Source organism: Crocuta crocuta, unplaced genomic scaffold (genome assembly GCF_008692635.1).
Source record: "Crocuta crocuta isolate KB4526 unplaced genomic scaffold, BGI_CrCroc_1.0 scaffold382, whole genome shotgun sequence".
NCBI lineage: Eukaryota > Metazoa > Chordata > Mammalia > Carnivora > Hyaenidae > Crocuta > Crocuta crocuta.
In genome coordinates this window covers 645,761-658,442 of record NW_027531873.1, presented here as the reverse complement: position 1 = coordinate 658,442, position 12,682 = coordinate 645,761, and the positions used below count along the sequence as shown (strand labels likewise).

At 40.6% G+C, this 12,682-nt stretch overlaps 1 protein-coding gene across 1 annotated transcript in view; it reads right to left on the bottom strand.

The window, feature by feature from the left end:
• Nucleotides 1-12,682, bottom strand: part of SYT9 (synaptotagmin 9) — a 149,661-nt gene that overhangs the window by 71,768 nt on the left and 65,211 nt on the right. The window contains exon 3 of the mRNA XM_077772891.1: nucleotides 7,741-8,287. Coding sequence (XP_077629017.1) covers nucleotides 7,741-8,287 — 547 coding nt within the window. The remainder of the gene's footprint in view (nucleotides 1-7,740; nucleotides 8,288-12,682) is intronic.

The window sequence follows — 12,682 nt, the reverse complement described above, 5'->3', positions numbered from 1 at the left end:
AGAGCGGGGGGGGGGGGGACAGAGAAGTGGGGCTCATGTTCACCCAAAGTGGGACAGGAGCTCACCCAAAGTAGGCACTCAGGCTCATGCACTGTGAGATCATGACTTGAGCTGAAGTCAGATACTAAATGACTGAGCCACTCAGATGCCCAGGAGACAAGATGAATTATGGTACACTACATGATGAAATGCTAAAACACCCCTGTCTCCTGCCCCCCAAAAGGACTATAGTATATACATGAACATAAATGATTCAAAACAAAATACAAAAATAGCAGTTTGCAGAAGAATACATACAATATTACTTCTCCAAAATATTTCAAAAATAGGCAAAACTTAACAACCTATTCTTATATGGTAAAGTGATTTTAAAAACAAGGGAGTTATAGCTCTAAAATTCAGCTTATTGTCTCTGGGGAAACTTGAAGGATGGAGAAAAGTCATACTGAGAGCTTCAAAGAGATAAACTATTTTCTCTTTCATGAGATAAATTCTGGATTGACTGACGTATACTTTGTTATTATTAAATCATACATATACATTCTATATACTCTTGTATGTGTCATCTACTTCATTGAAAAAAGCAAAAACTTTGTCCTATGTAATGATAAAAGCTATCCAAGTCTCTGTCAGAGAGCAGCAGCTTTAGTAATCCCTTCCTCCAGATGTTCTGTTCTACAGTTCTGCCACTTTCCACCGCCTCTAAACAATCTTGACATCAAGGGATGACACGTCTGAAGGATCATGAATGGAAAAAATGACAGTGGGATTCAGTGGATTTTCATGAAGATTTAGCTCCTGAGATCCCAGTGATGGCTGACTCCAGCCACATCCACATTATGGAAGGAACGTGGCTTCCCTGTCATCAGCTGGAAACCAGAGCTTTCTATGGGGTTTTTCAATGTGTTGTTCCCTTAGGATCAGTTATCCAACCAGTGTTAGTATTTTCAGCACAAAATGCCACATGTACTGAAGCCAGCTCTTATCACCCGGCACCAGCTTGCAAGAACCAATGTGAGCATCCTTCGCCAACTTCACCTTTGGTGATGTCACATTGGTCTCTTGAAATCAGTCCTGCTGGGAGTATTGCTCCACAGAAATAAACAAATGCTACAAATCAGGTCCCCTTCTTCTCCCTCCACTCCCACCACCCAGATGTTACACATCTACCAGGATGCCACTGAATCTGACATAGCTATATAATCATATGATAATACCTCAGGACTCATGGTGCAATGGAATGAAACACGATTAAATTAATAAACTTCTTCAGTGACAGAGACTTCCTGTCCCATTTGCATTCAACTGGCGTCTCTGAATACTTATATTTCCTCCTGAGTGGTTCCAGGTATACACTCTATCAGGTCTAAAAATGGCCTTAGGGATTTAGAAGACGGAACAGGAAAATTCCTACATCAGCCACTGAAAAATATGGGAATTTGCAATGACTCACAAAGTCAAATTTTGATGGATATGTAAAGTTTTAAAATTCTTACATTAAAAGGCAGTCCATGCTATTGTCAACTGTACCCTTCCCTCTTCTGAACTGGGGTCCATATTGGCATGGAGGGAACCTCATGACTTCCACTGTTACCATGTGAAAACTCTGGCATTTCTCCCAAATTCGAGTCTAACTGAGATGTTTAGAGGTTCCCAGAGAAAGTCTGTGAATCAGTTTCTAAGAGGGCCAGTGAAAGAGAGATTCCTGAACTCTCAATGCCTATTCATCAGAAGTCAGTGATGAGTGGGGTATAAAAAAATGTCAACACTCAGGCATGACAACCAGCATTCAGCCAGACCACTAACCTCATGCTCTCCCAGCTTTGACCTTCCCACAGATGCTGTCTTCTCTCTTGTTGACTGAAACATGTCCCACAGGGATGTATCACACTCCTATTGATGGATATGGCTTCAGTTGAGAGGTCTAGTTAAACTACTGTTTTTACACTCAATAACTGCTATTTTGTTCCTTCACAGGAAGGTGTAAGGATTAGTTTTTATTTGACTGCTAACATTTATAAAACCCATAATCTACTTGGAGAAATAAAGAACAAGATTTTTTAAAAGTGGAAAGATTAGCTTATGGGTTTCAGCACTGCATAACACTCCTCTCCAACCAAATCAGTCCCTGGAGCCTCACCAAATTAGCCCCTCATAAGGAGCTTCATTTTATTCAGTAAGTGCATATTAATTATTTTACTTCCAGGCACCATTCTAGAGGCTGGGTCCGTAGTGAACACACCAAATATTGTCTGTGCGATCACAGAACAGTCTAATGGGGAAGGTATGATGACTAATGACAAAAGTACAGACTGTCACGGAAACAAATACTAAAAAAACCTACCCTCCTAGTCCAGGTCTCAGATACAAGTTCTCTGAGGAAGTGGCAATTACGGTGGCATCTAAGATCTTAGTAGGAGTTAGCCAGGCAAAAAGAAGCAAACCTGCATATATGATCATTTTGAGACATCTTTTCATGAACTGACCGAACTGGCTTGAAAACCTTAGTCCTAATTCCTATTTGGCCATTATTGGGCTGTGTGAGCTTGGCTGAATCTCCTAATGGCCCTCCACCTCAGTACCATGTGCCAGAGGATTTCAGACGACAGAACCTCTGAGGCTCTTTCTGGCTATTCAATCACAAGGCAAACATCCAATACACAGATTACTATCCAGTTAATACAAGTAACAACTGTTTTTTTGAACAAAGTTTGAGCAATATAATACAGCACACAGTATTTCCAACAATAGGGTGGATGCTCACAGAAACTCCTCCAGGTAAAAATACTAGGTTACAAAATCCTTTTCTTTCCTTTAAAAAAAATTTTTTTTAATGTTTATTTGTTTTTGAGAGACAGATCATGAGCAAGAGAGAGGCAGAGAGAGAGAAAGGCACAGAATCCAAAGGCACAGGCTCCAGGCTGTGGGCTGTCAGCAGAGAACCTGACACAAGGCTTGAACCCATGAACCGTGAAATCACAACCTGGGCAGAAGTCAAGATGCTTAACTAACTGAGCCACCCAGGTGCCCCTACAAAATCCTTTTTGATGCATTGCAGAGCTAATGAGACAAAAATGCAATTTTTCAGTGGCCAGAAACAATAAGAAAGTAAGAATCCATGGAGGTAAGTGGACCTGGAGCTTGAATGAAGGTAAATGCGAATCTCCAGTGGTTTAGTGTGTGGTTTTTAGACGACTGTGGGAGAACCCTGCATAAAGGTGGAGTCCAAAGATTAAGGGTCACATCCTTAAAGGATAAGCAAAAAAGAATGTCTGCCTTGCATAAGTAGAAGCTGGAGATATATCCTGTCCTGGACTTGCTCTAGGTAAAGCAAGGAAAATAAAATTTCCCCTGCCAGTTTCAAACCATTAATACAAGCTTGCACTTACACATCTGGAGCCTATATTCACCCTACTTCTCTGTTGTCCCAAAACCCTTAAGCTCAAAATTTAATTTAGAATGGTTCTATGTAGGTTAGCTCAAAAATCATCTCTGAAGGAATGCACTTTAAACTCAGAATATGAAATTTTCTACTGACAAAATTCCAGGCCAGATGACCTCACAATCACAAATCCTTAAATACAAGAAGCAACAAGGCATGATGAGTTAGTCAATGGAAATACCAAACAAAAAAATCAGAGCTACAAAGATTATAGCTGTTGGAGTTAGGAACAACAGAATATAAAAATAACTTATAAATGGTAAAAGAAATAAAAAAGGGAACTGAAAGTACGTNGCACTGGGTGTTATATGGAAACCAACTTGACAATAAACTACTTGTAAAAAAAAAAAAAAGAAACATAAAAAGAGACTATTAAAGATATTAGGCAAGTGTGAAAGCAGCCCAAATGATACTTCTACAAATGAAAAGTGGTAAATGGGTGAGAATTTTCCAGAACTGATAAAAGGAAATAATCTCATATTCAGGAATCCCATAAATCAGTCAGAATAAATAAAAATAGCCACTTAGCAATATTAACAGTTAAACTATGGAACACTAAAGAGGAAAGCAAGATATTGAAAACAATAACAAAGAGAAGAAAATTGCATACAAAGGAATAAACATTACATTAAATGTCAACTTCTCAAAAGCAATTGGAGGCCGGAAGAATATGGAATGACAGCTTTGTAATGCCAAAATCAAAGTAGCTGAGAGTTTTATGCCCCCTTCATTTTTAGACGCAGAAGAACATTCTAAAAACAATAGCAAAATAAACACATATTCAGAAACTGTGGCTTTCAGTTGTAGATTATTGCTAGCCTATAGATACCCTACGGAGGGTAGGTAGGGGAATAAATATGCCAACCTTCTCTTCCTCACTACCTAAACAGAAGCCAGAGACTAAAAGAGTTCTTTTCAGTTCAAAGAAAAATGAACAACCCCCCCCCCCCCCCCCAGAAGCCTCCAGAAGCACCAAGGAAAAACAAATGGAAAGTAACCAGAATAATCCCCCAACTAATTTTATAAAATAAGAATTACCTTGGTTCCAACCCGGACCATATGAGGGCCTTATGAGAAAGTAAATTACATGAATCACTAATCAGCACAGATTTAAAAAATGCTAACAAAATATTAGCAAAGTGAATTTAACAATACGTAAAATAGGTAATATATCAAAGCCACTTTTGATCATACTAGGAAAATATGATAGGTTCAAAATTTAAAAACTGATCAACATAATTGAATAAACTAGCAAATTAAAGCAGAGAAAAACCTCACAAGATCACAGCATTTGACAAAACAAATGTTTATAATAAAAAGCCTTGTTAGTCAAATAGAAATATATTTTTTGAGGAATACATTCTTTTTAAAATATTTTAATGTTTATTTATTTTTGAGAGAGAGAAATAGCACCAGAGGTAATAGGAAGAGACAGAGGGAGACAGAGTCCAAAGCAGGCTCCAGGCTCTGAGCTGTCAGCACAGAGCCTGACACGGGGCTCAAACCCACAAAACAGGAGATCATGACCTGAGCTGAAGTCGGATGCTTAACCGACTGAGCCACCCAAGTGACCCTTTTTAATTTTTTTTAATGTTTATTTTTGAGAGAGAGACACACAGAGAGAGACAGAGTACAAATGGGGGAGGAGTAGAGGGAGAGGGAAACAGAATCTGAAGCAGGCTCCAGGCTCTGAGCTGTCAGCACAGAGCCTGATGTGGGGCTCAAACCCATGAACTTCAAGATCATGACCTGAGCCAAAGTGGATGCTTAACCAGCTGAGCCACCCAAGCACCCCGAGGGATACATTTCTAATATGATAAAGACATCCACAAAATATCTACCGCAAAATCATACTCCATGAAAATGTTAGAGACATTTCACTTAAAAGTAGGAACAAGTCAAGGATGCCCGCTACCATAATTATTATTTGACATTATACTGGAAATCCTAGTCTGTAAACTGAATTAAAAAATAAATAAAAGCATACGGAGTAGGAAAAAAAACACAAAACTCTCATAACTCACATGTCTGATTATCTACAAGGAAAATTCAGAAGATACTACAATCAAATTGTAAGAATTAATAAGAATTTTACAAGATTGTCAAATTGAAGATAAATTTAAACTGCATTTATGTAACAACAAAAGTTGGAAAATGCAATTTTAGAAAAAATCCTATAGTTGACCTATGAGTAACGTGAAGGTTAGGGGGTGCTGGACCCCCAAAACTTACCTATTAATAGACAACTGTTAACTGGAAATTTTATGTTATCAACATGTGTCAATTAACACATATTTTGTGTGTTATATGTATTATATATTGTATTCTTACAATAAAGTAAGCCAGATAAAAGAAAATGTATTAAGAAAATCATAAGGAAAGAAAATACATTTATAGCTCTCTACTGTACTTATTGAAAAAAATCCATGTATAAGTAAACCTGAGAAGTTCAAACCTGTGTTGTTCAAGGGTCAACTGTAATGAAAAATATGGCACCTAACAATAAATCTAACAAGAGACATGCAAGATCCTCATAAGCTTTGAATGAAAGAATGTAATTAATTAATTTCAAGTTTATTTAGTTATGTATTTATTTAGAAAGCAAACAGAAGCAGGGGAGGGGCAGGGAAAGACGGAGAGAGTAAGAATCCCAAACAGGCTGTGCAATGCTAGCATAGAGCCTGAAATGGGGCTCAAACTCATGAACCCTAAGATCATGACCTGAGCCGAAAACAAGAGTCAGATGCTTAACTGACTGAGCACCCAGGCGCCCCTAGAATTTTAGAGAAATAAATAAATGAAACAAAATACACTATGGTCATGAAGAGAAAGACTTTATATCACAAAGATACACAATTCCCTAAATTAATCTACAGATTTCATACAAGTCCAAACTAATATCAGGAAGAATTATTAATTTGACAATTTGATTCTAAAATTTATGTACCAGCCAGGTACTGAATTGAAGAAAAAGCAAGCTGGATGATTGTTCTTTCTGATATTAAACCTTATCATTGATAAGAACCTTATCATAATTGCAAATTATGCTATAGGTAGATTTAGTAAAAAAGAACAAAATAAAGAAACAAGATTCTAGAAACAGACTCTTCGCTCCACCTTCTCCAGCTATTTCTTTCCTTTCCTCATTCTTATGATAAGGTCCAGCAAAACTCCTTTGCTTATGTGAGTATCAGGACAAAGCTGGCAGTGGTATCTTGTGGCATGTGATGAGAAGATGTCTCTTGGCACAGCCAAAGTATGGGTGAGTCCCCAGTTTACAAAGGCAGACAAGAGTGAGAAAACTAGCGTGGGTATCTGGTCACCAGGCAGAGATTTTGTGTGTTCTCTTCACTTACTGGGCTCCAAACTCAAACTGGATTGTCATCTGAGCTGAGGAAGGATTACGGAGCTTGATTTCTTTGGATGCCAAGGCAGAGAAAGAAAACTATGCTGGCCTCAGAAGAGCTCGCATTCTAGAAGATGTGCGAGCAAAGTTGCCTGAGGGAATTAGTGGCTCTAAAATATCAGCCTTACCTAAGAAAGTCCAGTTTTCCTTCTATTTCAGCAGTGTCAATACATGTCTGCAGGAGAGTGATAAGGATGTAAATGGAGTAATCATATCACCACTGCAATCTCATTTAAAATGTAAACATGGGTATGTGGTGTCACTACATAGCCCTTCAGCCCTCTCTCCTGAGCTCTAAATTGGATCTGACCTTCCATTGATTAGCTTTGCCAATATCTGCACATCTTTTCAGATTGAACTCCTTGTCACTTTGATTCTGTATTTAAAAATATGGTACCAACTCTTTTCAACCATTCTCACTTCTGGGATTCAAGATGAAGATCTGATCATGGAAAATGCAACTGAGCTGACCTGGGCACATGGGCAAGGACATAATGCTCTCAGACGGCCTGGCAATGGTCTCGTAGCAGCAGATTACAGCGAATAGGATGCCAGGATCCATTTAGCACAAATAACCTAAGAAAGCTCTACAGAAAATGTGGTAAGGAGGGCAGATGATATCTACTGCCAATTAGGGAATAGCTAAGAATTAGAAAGTAGAAAAGAGAGAACGTTACTCTTTAATACTGTTTTCATGAGTAATTCCAGGAACTTATAAAATGAATACTGTTAAAGATCTGTTTCTGGGAAGGTACAGGAAAGCTCTGAAACAAAGCTCTCCAGACACTGACAAGAATTTTATACTTTGCCCCCAAAATAAAATAAGGTGTAAGTAATCTGTATGCATGCAGACCAAGAAGCCTTCCCCTAAATGAAGAAATGCTGGACTTACATTGGTGACATACTCGATATCCTTCCAAAGGATGCACTCCCTGGGGAAATCAGCCAAGTCTAAGAAGTGATCCACCACCACTTGGCCGATCAAGTCGTGGCGAGAGAACCTGTCAAAGTCATACACAGAGAAGTGAAGCTTCCGTGCTGCAAGGTCATTGTAGGGAACCGGAAACAAAAACACTTCATCGAACACAGGATTTAGGGTCTTTCTGTGAACTTTAGTCTGGTGTTTTGTTTTCCGATCAGGAAGCAAATAGATCTTGACGTAAGGATCTGAAGTCCCAGAGAAGTCCTTGGCGGGCAAATTGACAGCTTTATGAATCTTGACTATGAGCTGCTCTAAGTCACAGTCATATTTTAAAATGAAATTCAGTTTCCCACAGGCTTTGCTGTTACCCCTTGTCCCATCATCAGTATCCAGTGACCTTTGCTTATATAACTCCGGTTTAATTCGGCCAATTCCAGTCAACTGTTCCTGTTTTTGAAGCTGCTGGATATTGAAGTCTGGGTTTGACAGGTTGAGCTGTCTCCGGAATGAATTATGCCTTGAGTGAAGAGGAAGAGAGAAGAAAAGTTACAACCTCATTAGCTATGGGTCTTCCAGAAACTTGTGCCTGGGCTGGAGGTAGTTGGTTATGCACTGTTAAAAGTTCAGATCCATGGGCTTTTTTTTGGTCTAAATTCAAAAGGCTCATCAATGTGAGTAAGCTGTTTCCCAAGGCTTACAGCTCAAAACTGAGGCTTGGTATCAGGAAATGAACCTACTACCATGTGACCTTGGAGCTGTAAAGGTTTAATGCACTTTCTAAACTAATATGTCAATAAAGAAGCCTATTCGGTTGGTGGAATGTAAAGATTTGTACAAACTCCTTTAAAAATAAAATTATTCACCTTTTATATATAATGTCATCCTGGAATTGAAATAGTTAGCTACGTGTTGCCTTAGGAAGAATGCATCTGTCTCTAAATTACACAGAATTTCCTGTCACTGGCTTATAACTTTATTAGTAAAGAAATTCTTACTGGTTCAAATCAAAGCATTTCACCACAAGACCACAGTCCTTGCCCTTGTGAGAATGTGGGTGACAGGGTGTGTCTGCTTGTGCTGGACTGTGCTGGCTCTGACAGGTGTCACTATCAGCCCCATGACAGTGCTTCTGTCATACTATGTGGGTGATTAGTGATCAGGAGGAAGGGCTTTATTTCTGCAATAAACACTAAGAGCATAAAAATGAAACGTAAGCTACTATAAATGTATACAGGGATTCAGAGAAGGTTGGATCCTGATATCTGCAAAGTGAATATTTGCTGACAGTATCTACTCTTCACCCTAGAAACTTATTGGTTTGGGCTAGTAGTTTCCCTGAAATTCTCTTTGAAGCCTCCCTTATCTGTACAAGTCCTCATAAAGTGAGAAAAGCAGTCATTACATACAAGGTTGTTTCTCATGTTATTTTTGTTTTCAGCTCAGAGTTCAGAGTCATATCGTATTTTTCTGCTGTCTCTCAATGACCTTGATTAAAGTAGCCTCTCTCTACCAGTAGGTGACAGGGAACAGCCGGGTTGTCTCTAAGGGATTAACAAATAGTTCGAGAGGCAGAGTAAACATTTGAGTTTGTCTTATTTTCCTTTCTTGAGACTACTTTATGAAATAAAGATGGAACATGGAAATTAACAGACCCCCAAACATGTCTGAAATTACTCTCCCTGGTGATATAGATGTTGTTATGCTAAACACTCTTCTTCATCTTCAACCTGTGCTCCTAGTCACTAGTCACCCACATGGTATAACAAGAGCACAATCACAGAACCATCACATGTACCTGTCACAGCCAGCACAGTCCTCGGCAGGCAGACACACCCAAGGCACATACATCCCTACATGTGCAAAAACTGTGTGGTCTGAAAGATTCTGTTGTCAGATTTTAATTTCTTACAAAGAAATCCACAATCTTAAACTTTCTCTGCATCTTATGATTTTTCAGGTGGGAGGGGGGCAGTCAGGGGATGCTGCTAAACACCCAAAACCAGCCGTCTGTGCTGGTATAGCTCAGTCATTCCATTGTCCAGACACTGACCCTCTGCAGTGCTGGAACAGAGTTCCAGTCTTGTTCTACTGGGATCTCTGGGCAGAAGGGACTGGCAGGGAACAGCATGTGTCCAGCCCTATGCAAAGGCCGTAAGGGAGTGGTACCAGTTTGTGGCCTGTGTTATTGATTTTCCCCTCAAGGCTGGATTCAAACAAGGGCAATACTTGGGTCTGGTGTCAGTTCCCACTTACAACAAGCCATTCCAGGAACTGTCTAGTGATGCTGTTTAAATACTAAAAATGCTTCTTCAAGGCCCACCCTCTTTGGACCAATGTCTGATGGGACACCAGTCCTGTGTCTACACCAGACCCAACCCTGCCACTCTGCTGCCACTTTTCTCCCAGTGTGGTTGTTGAGCTTTCTGTGCATAACAACCTACCTTTGGGTTTTTTGAGTACTGGCTTTAGACTCATCACAGCAACATTTTGTCTTAACCCTTATATGTAGGACTAGGCCCGCCATGCAAATTTTATTTTTAATTTAAAATACATGACTCTGACTGCTTAGCAGTGGCACATATTTTATTTTACTTGTCCATCTTCTTAGACAGGAAATCTGAAGAGAAATAAGTCCCATGTGCTCGGCTCTTCCTAACTACCATGGATTGCTAGGGGGTTGAGGGAGTGGACTGAGGAGGATATCATGAAGAGATCTTACTTCAAAGACCAAAACAAGATCCCAACCACACAGGATGTCTCCATTCAAAATTCCAACAGAGGTGAAGATTCTCTTTAAAAATCAAGCACAGATAGGAACACTATTATCTACCCCAATGTTTTCTAACACTAGTTTCATTCCTGATACTTCTTCCTCCATTCAGAATCAGGCTATGAGGAAAACAGTTGAATCCAACCAGGAGGCGGTGGCTTACAGTAGACAGCACAGATTGTAATAGGCCATGACAGTTGTCACTCCCTGGAGCTCTCTTTCAATCACTTTCAACTTCCTTTCAGGAGAGAGTCAGGGATTACTGGAGTTGGGGGGCGGAGGGGTGGGCAGGTAGACTAAAGAAGCTCAGAGCAGTAGGAACCAGGGTAATTCACCCCCTCCCTGTATAACCTCTGCAGCTCTCTCAACTGAGACATGAGCAAGTAGGGAAGGGAAGCTGTCCTGGGGATGAAAAGAAGACAAAGGAGAAGAAATGGAAAATCAATATTCCATAACTTCATAGGTTATTCACATGGAGGTGGGATCAAAAGGCAAGTCCAAAGTGAGAGAAAGGAAAGACATGGAACAGAATATTGTGATCTGGCCCCTGTCACCCCAGGTGAGGTGGTTCCAAAATGGCCAATGGAGGTGGCCCTTGACTACTGTAGACTAGAGGAACCCAGGGCAAAGGTCTGGAATTTTAATGCTACAGAGTGAGTGTGACAGGGAGGGATCTGAAGCAGACAGTCCTCTGAGTAGGTCTGGGGAGTCCTGGATTTTGGTGTTCTCAGGACTTAATGTGCACAATGAAAGGAAGGAAAAGAAGTGTTTTCCAAAGACTGAGGGTACAAAGGAAGGCAGAGACATGGGGTCCTCTGTGAATAAGACAGTTTGATGCTGTCTTAGAGAAGGTGACCACTAGGGTTGAGACCCTTAGCTCCCCCCAACTCCCACTTTCCCCCAGTGCAGGTGGAGCACATTTTCCTGTTGTGGAGGAGAAGTGAAAAACTGGATGTGTTTGTCCCATATCTGAGGTGGAAGATTGGTGGTTGAGTCTGGAGAAAGCCTCATTTCAAAGATGATTAACAAAACCTGTAAAGCAGATTTCCCACAACAAACTCAAAAACACTTTAATGCCTGAAGGAAGTGGAGTCTGTACTGAGTTGCAGCCAAGGGTCAACAGAAGCAGGGACCCAGAATCAAAAACAGCTTTTCCTCCTCTCCATTCCTCAAATTTAATTAACTGGTCCAGGGTTCCACTTTGAGTCCTCCACCAAACTCTTGGTCCTTGAATCATCACCCAAAAAGCCAGCTACCTCCACTGGATTTGGAGAAAGAGGACACTACTGCAATTTACCACATACGAATGTGCAAAGCAAAGGGTCAGGTAGGGTGGAAGGCACAGACAGGCAAAGCCTAGTCACTGCCTGTAAGGAGTTAGCTGGCCAGGGTGGGTGACAAAATAGTCAAACACTAACAGGTAAGAAGAGGATAAGAACTGACCAGATGTTAGGGAGCCACAGAGGCAGACAGAGAAGCCCCTGGCTTGGGAAACTGCTGTCATGGAGGAAATGGTACTCTTGCTGAGCCTGCTTACTTAACTTGGCCTCATATTATCAGCCTCCAAGCTGGTGCTATAGACCTCAGTAGGGAAATTAGGCAGGTTTCCACCTTGGCTACCAGCTCTCAAGACTGGATCTTCAACTCTTCTGTCCCCACAGCTTTCTTCTCATATGTGCCTACATCTTCCATCTAGGCTCTGGGTAAGAGCAGAAACTCATCATTCCCACCATCCCTTTCACCTCCAAATATCCTGTGCAACTACAGACAAGTTATACTCTTCTATCTGCTATCATCTCAGTGACACCATCTTAGAGGTGAAACTTGGACTATTCCTTCCCTGGTTCTGGGGCACCAGTGTTGGCGGGCCTTCAACGTTCAAGAAGAGAAAAGAGAGAAGCAAACTATAATTTCAGAACCACATGGATTTCTTTACTAGGTTCAAGTTGAGACAGGGAAGTTTGGAAACATTGGGGACAGAATTGTTTTCCTTCTTGGAAACACCCCAGGTGTTAGAGAGGAGGAGGTATGGTTGTCCTGAGCTGTAGGCAGACACAGAAGAGGAAGTCTCAGAAGTGAACTCACTACAGAGCAGGAGGAAATGGGGATCTTTCTCAGTACAGGATTCAGAAGTTTCCAGGG